The sequence below is a fragment of the Protopterus annectens genome, chromosome 10.part0, assembly GCF_019279795.1.
Source record: "Protopterus annectens isolate FY-2018-M chromosome 10.part0, PAN1.0, whole genome shotgun sequence".
NCBI classification, from domain to species: Eukaryota; Metazoa; Chordata; order Ceratodontiformes; family Protopteridae; genus Protopterus; species Protopterus annectens.
Genome location: NC_056744.1, coordinates 1,640,428,901 through 1,640,443,870, shown reverse-complemented (window position 1 = coordinate 1,640,443,870; position 14,970 = coordinate 1,640,428,901). Strand labels below are relative to the sequence as shown.

General features: G+C 41.6%; 1 protein-coding gene across 1 annotated transcript in view; it reads right to left on the bottom strand.

Moving 5' to 3' along the window:
* The window catches only part of LOC122814356, a 608,759-nt gene that overhangs the window by 43,034 nt on the left and 550,755 nt on the right, over positions 1 to 14,970 (bottom strand). The window contains exon 12 of the mRNA XM_044086942.1: positions 10,437 to 10,708. Within this exon, the coding sequence (XP_043942877.1) occupies positions 10,437 to 10,708 (272 nt within the window). The remainder of the gene's footprint in view (positions 1 to 10,436; positions 10,709 to 14,970) is intronic.

Genomic DNA, 14,970 nt, shown 5'->3' with positions numbered 1-14,970 from the left:
GGGCCACTACACAGTTTGGTCTGATGGCTGACTGTGGTATGGAACATGTGTGTGCATGGACTTACAAACATGTAAGCCAATATGGTAACATACATTGGTGCAGCATGCGATATCAGATAGGATGGGACCTAGGATGATGACAACTACCACAGTCTGTACACAGGCCAAGATACATATTAACAATACACACACTGTCGACAGTCACCATAAGTACACAGACCTCAGTACTGTACAAACAACCACAGTATGTCCAGGTTATGTCATCAGATATAACCCCTACTGTACATAACATGTGTAGCAGTCTGATATCTCACTGGGTTATTATCAGATATGCTGACACTAATTATGGTATAAAGCACATATGCACCTCTTAAGCATGGCATATGTACAAATGTTGACTAAGTTGTGGCTGGAAGCACATACATAGGGCCACTATTGACATGTTGCTGTGATAACATCATACATTTACTGTTGTAACAGGGTTTGTTGCAACATATGTCCTATGAGGGATATGAAGTCAGTAACTGTCATGGCTTTCACCATCTACAGACTGCAATCCTCACACTACCTTCTGCAGTTCACAGATACATGTTCTGTGGGTAACACATGACACCAAAGGCACCACACACTGCCCAGTCTACAGATGTCCCCACAGATGGGGAGTCCTCATAAACATACAACTGACATGGCAGGTATTAATACATGTAGGACAGCCATATCCGCACACACCCTGTTAAACCAACATTACTCCGAATGCAGTATAGCAGCATTTACAATCTGTAGTCAGGTCAGGCACATCCCCCTCCTGTGTGTTGGCCTGTTTCCACAGTGTATGTTGTCAGAGGTAAATCCTCACTCCATCTGAGATGCTGTTTGCCAAACAACAGAATGAGTTCCTGCTCACAGTGAATGAAAAGGACCAAAACAAACATGATATTCCTAGATATTGGAGTGTGTTTCCATGCAATTGGCTATGGGAATGTTACCACAGCTGTTCCACATGCAATCAGCTAGGGGATGGCTGCAATTCCTACAGGGGCCATCAGCAGATCATGAGCATTACCTACAATATAGATGCTGCTGCCTAAGAAAAGCAGGTATAGGTCTTCACATCCACCAGTGAGGGAGTGAGAAAGACAGACAGAGGCATCGACAAGTCAGGGAGGGGTGGGAGAGTAAAACCTAAGCATATTTGTGTCACACACCTACCAGCACAGGGTATCTATCACAGTCCTATGCAGTTGTTGGATGGGTCACATAGGTTACTTGTTGTAGAGTCTGCAGAACAGATATGTGATGGTGAGTGACATCTGCTACAGGGATATGGTAGCTACATGGTAGGTGATGTACATGTGCCTGTCCGCATGAACAGGGGCCAGCGTCAACACAGCCACACTCTCACAGGGGTGCACATACATTGACACACTTGGCAGGGCCAGGGATACAGCTCATCACTAGTGAGATTGCCGCAACACATTACTGTGCAGGTATCACATGCACCACATGGGTCATACAGAGGTTATATGGGCAAAGGGTAAGGGGAGGAGTCTGACATCAGACAGCGTGCTTCAGTATGCCACTGGGGGTTGTAGTGAGTGTGGATGTGATCATACACATCATACAGCACACACACAAACACACAGAGTGCCAGTACTGACATGCATGGGTGCATTTCTGCATGATTATGTGGTGGTCGACTGTGCCAGATGGCTATACAAGGATAGGTGATGGGTATACCTTGGCATCAGGCCACATAACAATGGTCTGCATTGTGGCTCAGGCCTGTGGTTTCTGCATTTGCCCACACAGGTGGGTATTGTATCCACCATCCAGTCACATGGGTGGCTATTGCGTGTGGCCAATGCTGTGCATCGCTTGCCATGTATGTGTTTCCTAGTCCATGACATGGATGGTGTTTGGGATGTGCACACCTCCCATATGCATGTACAGTGACATGTGGAACTGTACCTGGGGTGTCGGGCCCATGTTGTGTACTCAGATTATCATCAGATGTGCCAGTCTTGGCCACCTGTGGCAGGAATTGGTAATGGACAACAGGTTAACCCTGCACCTACATTGATAGCATGCTAACGGCAATTGCTGGTGTCAGTGGCATCTGTCCTTACAGGGCATGTTTTCAGGCATGGTATGTCCTTTGTGGGTCACATATGATGGCACCACAGGTGTTGCAGGTATCCGGTGGGGAACATGGGGAAGGTGTACGGTCTGCATGTATGTGCCTATTGGACAGATGGACAGGGTGCCATGCCCTCTGTAGGCCACGGCAATAACTCCATAGTTACTATCAGTCACCAATATGCAGTGTACTACACACATATTGGCTGTTGCCTCAGCATATGTGTGTGTGTGTGTGTGTGTGTGTGTGTGTGTGTGTGTGTGTGTGTGTGTGTGTGTATGTGACATGGGTTGAGAGTGTGCTCTGGGTAATAATGGGGTTGCTGACTGTGATTGCCTGGCCGTGATGTCACATGTATGGGTATGAATTTATGCCCTAGCCTCTTGGCTATTTCACATCTGTTATCCCTGTATGGTGGACATTGTAATATAGGGCCACCATAAAAGACATTTGCAAAATTCACTCCACCTTGGGCTCAAGTGTCACACACTCACACCCACCTCCACACAGGATACAAACTACACACATATACCTGTCATGTTTGGGAATTGAACCCCCTATCTAACTAGTTTTTTACACTACAGCACTACACAGTTACAATACATGCCTCAGAGATTACTGGTGTATCCCTTCCCCAAAGGTGTAATTCACATTGGATGACATCAGCAGGACTGCCAAAGTAAGCCATTGGACATGTACTGAGTGTGACTAGCCTAAAATGCATTACTCCCCACACAGACGGTAAAACACACACAAAACACCCACAACCAACATGGTGTGGGTATAGAACCCCTAACAGAGGTCAACATCACACTACAGCAGTATGTAGTTATGGCACGCATTATGGAGATTACTGGACTGCATCCTTCCCAGAGGTGTATTTCTAGGTGGATGACATCAGCAGCCTTGCCAAAGTAGAGCATATAAATTGTATGGAGTGTGACTACCGTAAAAAGCATTGCTTTCTACACAGACAGGCACACACACTTGTCATGTCTGGGAGTAGAACAGCTACATACCTAACTTATCACATTACAGCAGTACACAATTACAGGACACACTACAGAGATTACTGGATGACAGTTTCCCAGAGGTGTATTTCTAGCTGGACGACATCAGCAGCCTTGCTAAAAATGAGCATTTGAATTGTAGGGAGTGGGACTACCCTAAAAATCATTGCTCTCTATACAGACAGACACACACTTGCCATGTCTGGGATTAAAACAGCTACCTAACTAATATATCACAATACAGAAAGTTGCAGTTACAGGATGCACTACAGAGATAACTGGGCTATAGCTACCCAGAGATATATTTCTAGGTGGATGACATCAGCAGCCTTGCCAAAGATGAGTATTTGAACTGTAGGGAGTGGGACTACCCTAAAAATCATTGCTCTCCATACAGACAGACACACACTTGCCATGTCTGGGATTAAAACAGCTACCTAACTAATATATCACAGTACAGCAGGTCGCAGTTACAGGATGCACTACAGAGATTACTGGGCTACACTTACCCAGAGGTATATTTCTAGGTGGATGACATCAGCAGCCTTGCCAAAGATGAGCATTTGAATTGTAGGGAGTGTGACTTCCCTAAAAAGCATTGCACTCTACACAGTCACACACTGTTGCCATGTCTGGGAATTGAACTCCTACCAAACTATCTTATCATACTACAGCACTATGCAGTTACGGGACGCACCACAGAGATTATTGGAGTACAACCTTTCCAGGGATATATTTCTAGGTGGATGACATCAGCAGCCTTACCAAAGTAGAGCATTTCAATTGTAGGGAGTGTGACCACCCTAAAAAGCATTGCCCTCTACACAGAGAGAGTCATACAGACAGACAGACACACACACACACAGCTGCCAAGGCTGGGGTTAGAACTCCTACCTAACTAGTTTATCACACTACAGCAGTTATGGGACAAACCACAGAGATTATGGGGATATAACTCTCCCAAAGGTGTATTTCACAGTAGATGACCTCAGCAGGCTTGTCATAGTGGGGCTATGGGGAGGGCAGTGTGTGTGCATGGGCCATAACCCATTCATTTAGGGGTTGACACGCCACATGCAGGCACAACCTGGGTCATATTCCACAGGTACGTGTATACAGCTGCTAGATGACTACTTCCTTGAAAAGTCATGTTGCACAGCTGGTACGTGCACCACATACTCTGTAATGCTGACAGATACCGGTGGCTAGTATCTGCAGTGTGTGACATCAGACCGTCATGTGGTTGTGGCCCTTTGGCTGTGGGCTGGGTGGGAGAACCCAGGATGGCTCCTTGTCATAGTCACCCTCTTCCACACATCTATGTATGTCTACCTTTGGCTTATTATAGTGTGTTGTCCTTACATATATGCCTGTATTCCTATCCACTGTGTGTGCAAAGCATGGGTGGTGCATACTGAGGAGTGCCTGCACTAACATCTGCGGCTGCAAATATGTCTGGTCCACTGATGTTTGCAGACATGGCCTTGTGTTTAAGTGTGTGAGCATGCCCATTATGACCTTTCAGTATGTTGTTGATTGACATTGCCTTCATTACTAAGTGTGTGGGCATGCCCAGTATGGTCATCTGTACTGAATGTGTGGATCGAGTCCAGGTAATTTGTATTGCAGTGCTGACCCTTGTGTTGTACACCTACAGGTAGCATACTGTCTCTGCAGAGTATCCATTGGTTATTTGGCATGAACTGTTACTAATTTCTGCATAGGATGGGGGGGGGCACACCTGACTATTTCAACATTTCTACACGGGATTGTGAGGGGGCACACCTGCCTGTTACTATATGTCTATGTAGGATGGGGGGGCACACCTGACTATTTCTAAATTTCTACACAGGATTGGGGGGGCACACCTGACTGTTACTACATTTCTGCATAGGAGGGGGGCACACCTGACTATTTCTTTGTTTCTACACAGGATTGGGGGAGCACACCTGACTGTTAACTACATTACTACGTGGGGGGGGGGCACACCTGACTATTAGTTTGTTTCTACATAGGATTGGGGGTGGGGCACACCTGACTGTGACTACATTTCTACGTCAGATGGGGGGGTCACACCTGACACCTGTACACATTTACTAAGACTGTACTGGTAAGTCAGGTACTCCATGTCAGTCTGCAGTCTTACCTATCGTGCTGGCTAGAGGCATACCAGTGTACTACAAATCTTAGCTTTTAATTACCTACATATTAGTTTCTGACTTCCTACCCTTCAGAACTGACATCCCACTGCCTGACCTGCTGTAGTCTGTCTGTGTAGGCCTGGGGGGAGAGGTTACCAAAAGGCCTCATTCAGAGGCCATAGCAGAGCCTTTGTTTGTGTTTGTCTACACCTGTCCTGCTGGCTGTGACTGTTGTTGGGTATGTGACCCCCCCCCCGACTGGCATGTGTGAGTCACTTACCGTGTGGGTGTCCCAGTATTGAGAGTGGTGCTGCAGGGCTGTCTATGTCGGATGCACATAGTACACTCCCTACACATGGTTAGGCACAGGTAGTGTAATGTTTGGCATCCCTTTTACTGTATGTGAGAGTCAAAGAGAGGTGTTATTCCCTGGGTCCCTCCTGTGTCAGTGTATGTGCTATGCATTGCCTTTTTGCCAAGGCCAGGGCATACTGGGCACGCCTTCTTCTGCCTACTGGGGCAGGCTCAGGTTGTTCCTCCTCCGAGTCAGTCTGTGCCTGTGCAGGCCTTGGCAATGGTGGGGGGCTGTGTGGCCCTGCCCCGTGCTGTTCCTGCTGCAGCTGTTTCCGCAGGATCATATTGTGTAGCATGGCACATACAAGGACAATTTGGGTACATGTAGCTGGTGAGTACTGCAAGGCTCCTCCGGATGTGTCCAGGCACCAGAACCATGACTTGAGCATCCCAAACACATGCTCTACTATAATTCTGGTCTGTGCGTGTGCCTCATTATGGAGTTCTTGTTTGGGTGTGTGTGCATTTCTGATGGGTGTCATCAGCCATGGCTCCAGTGCGTATTCAGCATCCCCCAATAGGTGATCGTGAGGGATGTCCCCTTTGGCATATCTCTGGTAGAGCTGCATCAGATGACAGATGTGGGAATTGTGATAGCTTCCAGGGCAGCCACCACACACATTCATTATTATGCCCTGGGCATCGCACACGACCTGGCAGTTGATGGAGGGAAGCCCTTGCGGTTGATGTACACCCTACCCCGCTCACCGGGTGGTGCTTTGATGCATATGTGCATGGAGTCTATTGCACCCACTACCTCAGGGAATTCTGCTATTTGGTGGAACAGTTGCATATTGCTGGCCAACGCCTCACAGGTGTTGAGGAAATATACATGCTCACCGACATGTGCTGACATGACATCCAGGAACTGGTGGAGTACCCTGGATGCTGATACCTGTGAAATCCCCATCATATCCCCAGTTGGCCTTTGGAAGGTACCTGTAGCTAGTATTCTTAGGCCTACATATACCTTGGTATCTACTGGGATGGGTTCCCATCTGTTAGTTCTGTGTGTCAGGAGTGGCTGGCACAGCTCAACAATTTGCTGTAGGAAGTCCCTGTCCACCCTATAGCACTCCACTATCTCCAGCTCATGTAGCCCCTGATAGGTTACCCTGGATCTGTACACTCTTCTCCATCTCCTCACTGTGAGTTGGTCAACAGCATTCACATCCTCACCACCCTCAGCTTCTTCCACAAGTTGTATGATAGCTATTGCAGCCCCTATCATTTTGCTGTTGGGAGTCTTAAAAGTTCCCCGCTTGTTTACATCGGTGGTGTAGAGTGTGGGAAAAAACAGAGGGGAAGGTGTTTGTTCAGTTTATAGTAGTGTTCTGGGCTGGGCTGGTCTGCTGCCTGTGTAATTGGCTGATTCTGATACATTTCACCTGCCAGCTAAGCTAGCTGTCCTTGATTACCTTCATACGGCTGTTTTCCCTTCCCATTGCCTTCTTGTTTAAAGCCGTGTGCGCACTGCACAAATAGAGTGCTCAATTGTGCACACTGCTGCTATTTCCTTGTTTAACCTCTTTTTTCTTCCTGTAAAACCCGGTGTGCAGCGCGCACACCTGCTTAGGCTTTGTCGAGAGTGCTAAGCAGGTTTAGACACACCCCCTAGCTTAGCTCTGCTAAGCTAGGAGCAAACCCGAGCCACAGGGGTCCAATCCGCTTACAGTATGCCTGACACACTCCCCCATGATGTCAGCTAACTCCTATTTTTGCACCAAGCTATTCCTACTCTTACACTGTTGGGACCTCACTAGCATGCTGGGGAAAACTGGGATTCACTATCATTCCCCTCATTTACATAGGATTGCCTGCTAATGCATAGTTACATGTCTCACACTGAGCCTCCCCCCTTAGCAACCACTACTCACTGGCCATGTTGTCTTCTGCCTGCCATTGACTTGCATGGCAGAATAGTGATTTTAGTTAGACTTCTTATTTTAGGTTTATTTTATTATTTTCCTCCCGAACCCGTTTGCGCGCCACTGCCCTACGCTTAAACAGCCGAGATCGGCTAAAAAAAATAAAAGTTGATTTTTGTATTTTTTTTTTTTATGTTTGCAATGCCAATGGCCTTATATTTGGCCATTGGCATGCTTACTACATGATATTCAGCCTTTATTTGGGGCTGTCATAGCTCCATTTTGGATTTTGCAGAAATGTACACGGTTACTAACCGAGTACATTTCTGCAGTTAGCAGTAGTCTTGCAAGGACTGTTGCAAGCTTCCTGGATTGCAAAATCACCTCATTTGCATAGATTTCATCTGCAAATGGGGTGATTTGCATACCAGGGCTTAGTCTGTGCAAGATTAGTGCAGGAGCGCTCGTGCACACCCCTGCAGGCTGTTCCTGGATCGCAAGGTGGACATATTGCCTGCTTGAGCTCCTGCACCGATCTTGCACTCCGTGCAAGCTTTTGAGAATCCGGAGGAATAGCAATGACTTCAAAAGACTCAGGAATGATGCAAGAAATAATCTATTGCCAGTATTAAAAGCCCAGCATATGATAATAGAAACTATTAACAGTCCAGCACATGGTAATAGAAACTAACAGTATAATGAAAATAGAATGTAAAACCAAATAAAACCCAACCTGCTTTTTGCCAACAAATATCCATATCATTTACCATAGCTCAAAAAATGCTCTGGCTTCATGTAAAATTCCAGCATTTAATAACCTTTCTATTTTTTTCCTCAAAGAAGACTACAACTTGTCCCCATTTCCTTTGAAACTTTTTATAGACTTTGCAAGTTTTAGCAGGTGAAAAAAATCCAAAAAAACAAGTCGTGACATAACAAGAAATTCAGTTAGAAAGCAAATATGACTGCAATGTTTTTTATTAACTGCAGCATAAATTAAAAAAAAAAGTACCTTAAATTCTTGATACAAGACAATCTGATTTAGTTTGCACCTTCCAAAACTTGACATATTACAAATGTGCACACATGCAGTGCATTTTCAGCTCATTTGCATATGCTCTGATACATGTTATATAGTTCTGCTGTAGGATAACTTTTACTTTAGCTATGTGATGAATACGGGCTCCATTTAATTGATCAGAAGTTTACAATGTCAAACATTCACTGTCTATGTCCCCTGAATGTTGAGTGTACATAATATCAAATGCATGGTTTATATAGGTAAGAGTGGGTTTGGATGTGGGAGTTTATGTACACAAGTATGAGAACATGGGATGTGTGTGACTTTTACGGTTAGGGTAGGGGGATAAGTTAGGTGATAGTTGTGGTGGTGGTGTGTGTGTGTGTGTGTGTGTGTGTGTGTGTGTGTGTGTGTGTGTGTGTGTGTGTGTGTGTGTGTGTGTGTGTGTGCATGTGTATATGTGCAAGTAGTTCTTCTATATTTTATGCATCCAGTATGTCATATGTAGTAGTAGTAGTGTTACAGGAAGGGTTTTCTAAGGCCTGGTGTATGGTTGGGGTTATGGTCAGGCTCAGGGTTAGGGTTGACAGGCAGTAATAAGGTGGAGCAGGGGTTTGAAGACCTCCACCCACATTACTAACACCTGCTAACCATGCCCCTAACCTCAACCGTACACCTGAGCTTAGAAAAAAACTGAGCTTTCTGTAACACTATGACTACTACGATGAAGGATGGCTGAATTTAGTGGTAGGGTTAATGAATCAGAAGGCGACAGTTTGTGCCTCATTTGATCATTCAGGTTTTAGTGTTTTAAATATTTGATATACTGTGATCCATGTTTTGCAGGTCGATCTTTCAGTACATTGATCACTGACAGGTAACCCACTGAATACATCTGCTGCTACCCAGTGTGGAATGTTTCAACAAATACAAAACTGAAGTGGAGGTGTGAAGGTGGAGGCTGAAGGGCTGTTGTACCTACATTATAATTTCCAGTATTCATGTCTGCATTGCAGGTAGCCAATTTAACTATTATGAACAAAATGCAAAAGAACAGTATATATATATATATATATATATATATATATATATATATATATATATATATATATATAAAATGGGTTTAAGCACTTGAAAACAATGGGCCTGCTTTTATCATGATAGCAGTGTGATATCTTTCCAGATACATTTATTTAACATTATGATGTAGCTGTAGTGTAGATGATTACATTGCATTTTGTATTTCTGGTATTTTACTTTCTCTATTTGCTCTATGTCACTATACCCACCTGCTCAAAATAATGTAATATGGTGGATTTGCCACGGTTTTCATATAGAATCTAAATACTCTGGGTAAACAAAATCAAGCTATTTCTTCAGATGTGAAGGCATTTATTTATGTTGTGTTCCTGATATTAAAATATTTAATTTAGTCAGAAACAGATTAGTACAGTTACTTAAAGTATTCAGTTGCCAATAAAATATTTACTGGGAGTACACATCTGACCACCGGTAGCACAGAAATATAGCAGAGCAGATATATGTCCAGATGGTGGTACCACCCACACATATTTTTTTAATTTGCATACTTCACCTCTTTTGATATCATTCAGGGTAGGTTGCATCTTATATATGTGTGTGTGTGTGTGTGTGTGTGTGTGTGTGTGTGTGTGTGTGTGTGTGTGTGTGTGTATTGTATGACATGTATATTGCATGACTGTATATATTAGTATAGCAACATGAGGTTTCTACTTCAGTTCCCTCAAAAAAATTGTCAGCCTCCTGGCGTATATCACGTCTGTAAAGCACCACTTGTATCTATATCATCTTTATAATTATCACTTAAAAAGTAAATAAATTATTAAATAAATTGTTTAATCAATAAATAGTTAAAGAAACACTTACCATCTGTTGCGATAGTACCCCAGCCAGTGACCCAACACAACATGCCATCTGGGAACTGAAGAGTGGAACTAGGCAGACATACTGGCAGGATGTAGCTGCTGAATGTCACGCTTTGAGAAAGCTTTAAGACAGCAGTGTCATTGCCATCTTGAACGATGTCGAAGTCTTCATTGACAAATATATTACTGATGCTTAGTATGACCATGTTTGCATTGGTTATTTGCAACTGATATCCTCCTAAGACCACTTTATAACTGCTCACGCTGGATGGACTGAAAAAAAATGTCACTACATTAATTGCTTAATTTGAGAAGAGCAAAGTATCTGATTATTCAGAAAGCAGGCAATATAATTGAACAATAACCACAAAAGGTTTCAATTTTATTATTGTGTACTTTATCAGAAAGCATATGTTTTTTTTTTCTTTATTCTTACCTTGTTGTACCCACTAACCTACCCCACATCTGTAAATACAAACATCCCCAGATATAGGGCTGCGCTATTTCAAGTCATGTACCACACAGCTGTAACAAGCTGTGGAATAAAGATGGTTGTATATACCTGGCAACTTTTTTTTCTGGAAAATTCAGTTGTTCTGTACCACATATAATTATGTGGAAAAGACTAAATAAAAATGCAGGATATGTAATTGTTTTAATGTGAAGCTGTAGCCATTTATTAAAAGTGAAAAGTAAAAGGCACTTTGAGCTTTTTTCTTCAGTGAGAAGGGAAGCAATAGTGTAACAGAATTTAATTAAGCAAAACAGTATAAAAACACAACACAGACACAGACACTCACCAGGACTGAACACATGTGCTTTACATTACATTAGGTAATTTTCCAGAAAGGCCATTAATTCAGCTGAATTCTGTGCAACAAAGCCAAGATGTAGGAGTAACATGGTAGCGACTTTCAGTCAGTTAGCTCGATCTTGATTTTGTCGATCTCAGAACTACTTTTGCACATCTGTGACTTTGCTTTTATTTTTACTTTGTCTATCATATTTCATACTTCTTAGACAGTAATAGACAGGTTCTTGTAGAAAATTCTATTAAAAAACTCACAACTCAAAAAAAGACCAAACTACTACTTTTTTCCCCAAATCCCTCTCTCATGAAAAAAAAAACAAAAGTAAGTCCCCTCTCTTCATAATACAACCATTGAAGTCACTTCTCATAGCAAACTACTAGGGGTGATAGTGGATGATAATCTTACATTTAACCTGCATATATAAATTGAATAAGAAAAAATCATCAAAAAACTAGGGATGCTTTACAGAGCCCAAAACCTTTTCAACGATGTAACTAAAACTACATTTGCAACTACTCATCTCCTCTCCACTCCTCTTTATGGTGCTCCCAGCATACTAATCTGCAGACTTCATAAAAATTAAAACTTGAACAATGCTGTAACAAAGTTGCTAAATTTGTAGCACATACCCCTTTCAGGGCCCACCATTGTATAGCACTGAAATGCCTAAATTGGTTAGAACTGCCACATCAACTAACATATCCACAACTTTTCACCACCTATAAAATTATCCAGCATCCATCTGACTGTCCAGCACTAAAAAACATTCTGCACAACTATGTTTCCAGGCTGTCATTGCGATCCAGTGACCAAAATCTCCTGTCTGTCTACAAACCTGGCAAATCTGCTGGGCATTGTCTGTACTCATACAAGGTTGTTAATGCATGGAACTACTTACCTGGGTATCCATTAGGTCTATATCCTCTGTCCCATCTTTCAAAACCACTCTGAAAGACTTCCTAGCTAAAATCTGTCTCTGTTCTTGCTCAAAACCAGGATAAACTATATCCCTAAACATGAAAGACTACCTTTTCATTCCTTATACTTGTTTACTTTTCCCTTTTCACTTACTTCCTTACTGCTATCTAAATTCTCTTCCCTATCTTTCTCTCTAAATATACCATATCTGTTTTTTTCCTCACTTCATAATGTAATTCCTGTTTTCATTAGATTAATTTGCCTTTAATTTCTCTACAAACTGTATCAAATTTCTGTAATATTAAATGATTGTCAAACACCTTGTATTGGTTCTTAACCAATGTTTTTATATTGTGTCTAATTTGTTATAATTATTTAAACTGCAGATGTTTTTATTTTATTTTTGAAGATTCTATAATTATTGTTCTTAAAATGTTTTGTAATAATTTGGAACTTTTCTTCCTGGGCCTCTGCTGAAAATGGACTTCTACCCAGTCTGACTTTCCTGTTAATCAAATGCCAATAAAATCAATAAAATAAATAAATAAATGAATATTTAAACCAGAAAATTAGTTTGAGATTAGCTGAGTTATTAGTTAGAATTCTGTTTTTGCAAAACATCTGCCTGTTGGAACTCTTTGTTTACATTTTCTGTGCAATACTGTACCATGCATGTATATTTAATTTTCAATGGTATTACTGAATTTTGTATTAGTAAAAAATACATTTAATTTAAAAGTGCGTGGCATATTTGTTATGTATTTATTGACATAGGAGTCCTCTTTCCTGTTGGTGTGAGACTGTTTCCATCCATCTCTGCCTTTACATTATTTCCAATTGCGGTAATAGTAACAGTGATGCTGTGTTAGCCATTATCTCTGTAACATTTAATGTTATATTTCAGTCTTTTTAGTGGTAAAGACCAATAAGACACAGCTGTTTTCTAGGTAACCTGGAAGCTCTGGTCCATTTAGGAAGTCAGGTTTCACTCAAAGCAGTCATTTTTGCACTACCAAATGATATGCAAGAAGACTCGATAGCACACTGTAGGAGTAAAATCTAGGGCTACAGCATGACGTTTTGTTACAATACTCTGTTGTACATCTAGGCTTATTTAATTTGCTTTTGTCAGGCATGCTGAAACATACAACTTAGCTGGAATATCCCGTCAAACAGCCCTTTGTTTCTATTTTATGGGTGATACTGCAATTATCTAACAGGTTTAAATGTGTGGCTTACTGCATGGGACTTGCTCTATGTATACTATAAATATCTATATATATATATATATATATATATATATATATATATATATATATATATATATATTACTGCATGACCTTGGCCTGTGCACAATATATTACTGCGTGGCCTTGCTCTGTGTACTAAAAAAAAATATATATATATATATATATATATATATATATATATATGTATTACTGTGTGACCTTGCTCTGTGCACTTTATATATTGTGCATGGCCTTGGTCTATGTGCTCTCTCTCTCTCTCTCTCTATATATATATATATATATATATATATATTTATTACTCGGTGACTTTCCTCTATGCACTATATACCGTGGCCTTGATCTATGTACTACATATATTACTGCATGGCCTTATTCTATGTACTATATATATTGCTGTGTGGCCTTGGTCTGTGAAACATGATATATTACTGCATGGCTTTGCTCTATGTACTGAATATATCACTGCATGGCTTTGCTCTATGTACTATATATATTACAGTGTGGCCTTGTTCTATGTACTGTATATATTACTGAGTGACCTTGCTCTGTGAACTATATATATATTACTGCATGGCCTTGGTGTATGCACTACATATATTACTGGGTGGTCTTGGTCTATGCACTATATGTATTATTGCATGGCCTTGCTCAATGTATTATACATACCTTGTTTGACAGACTGTTCCATCCAGTAACAGTAACTGCTGCATTTGTTGAAATAGCCTTAGGTATCTGATAAGGACATTTGGCTTGTTGTTCTAGCCTTTGACAACTGAATATAGGCATATAGCTTGTTTGAATGGATGTATTTGGTCCATTATGAGCATGGGCTTTGCTGTAAGGGTCTATATCATGTTGTCAAACTCTTAAAAGTTCGAACGTCATATGGTCGACACCATATGATTGAACTTTTAAAAGTTCTAACATTTCAATGGAGATCTCCTTACAGTGCGGAATGGGAAGATTTCCCTTTTCTGCACTGTAGTGCGATCTCAGAGGTGGTATATTTAAAGAGCGGTAGGGTGTGGGGGATGCAGGGGGGCCTGCCTCTCCTGCTTAAACTGTACAGGTAGGTTTTTTTTCTTTGTGTTTTTTTATTACATTTTCACACTTCTAAAAGTTCGATCATATGGTGTTGACCATACGACGTTCGAACTTTTAAAAGTTTGATTATGTAATATAGACACTTGCTGTAATACCTTAAAGTAGTTGACTCCAAATGTGTAGTTTGCTAGTTTGACCCTACAGAGTTGACTTTAGGCAGCTTGTTATTTGGGATGACTCAGGCTACTTATTCTCAGACTCTCAAGCAGTAAGCCTCCTTTAAGTAATAGACGTGACCTTGAAACCTCCCTAGATCCTAAGAATGGCCCTAATCGGCACCATGGGAGTTATATTTTGTGTAATATTGTAGAAATAAATCAACATTTCTTATGCCTAGCTATTAGACATTTGTCCTGTCTATACACACACACACACACACACACACACACACACACACACACACACACACACACACACACACACACACACACACACACGCATTCTAAATACT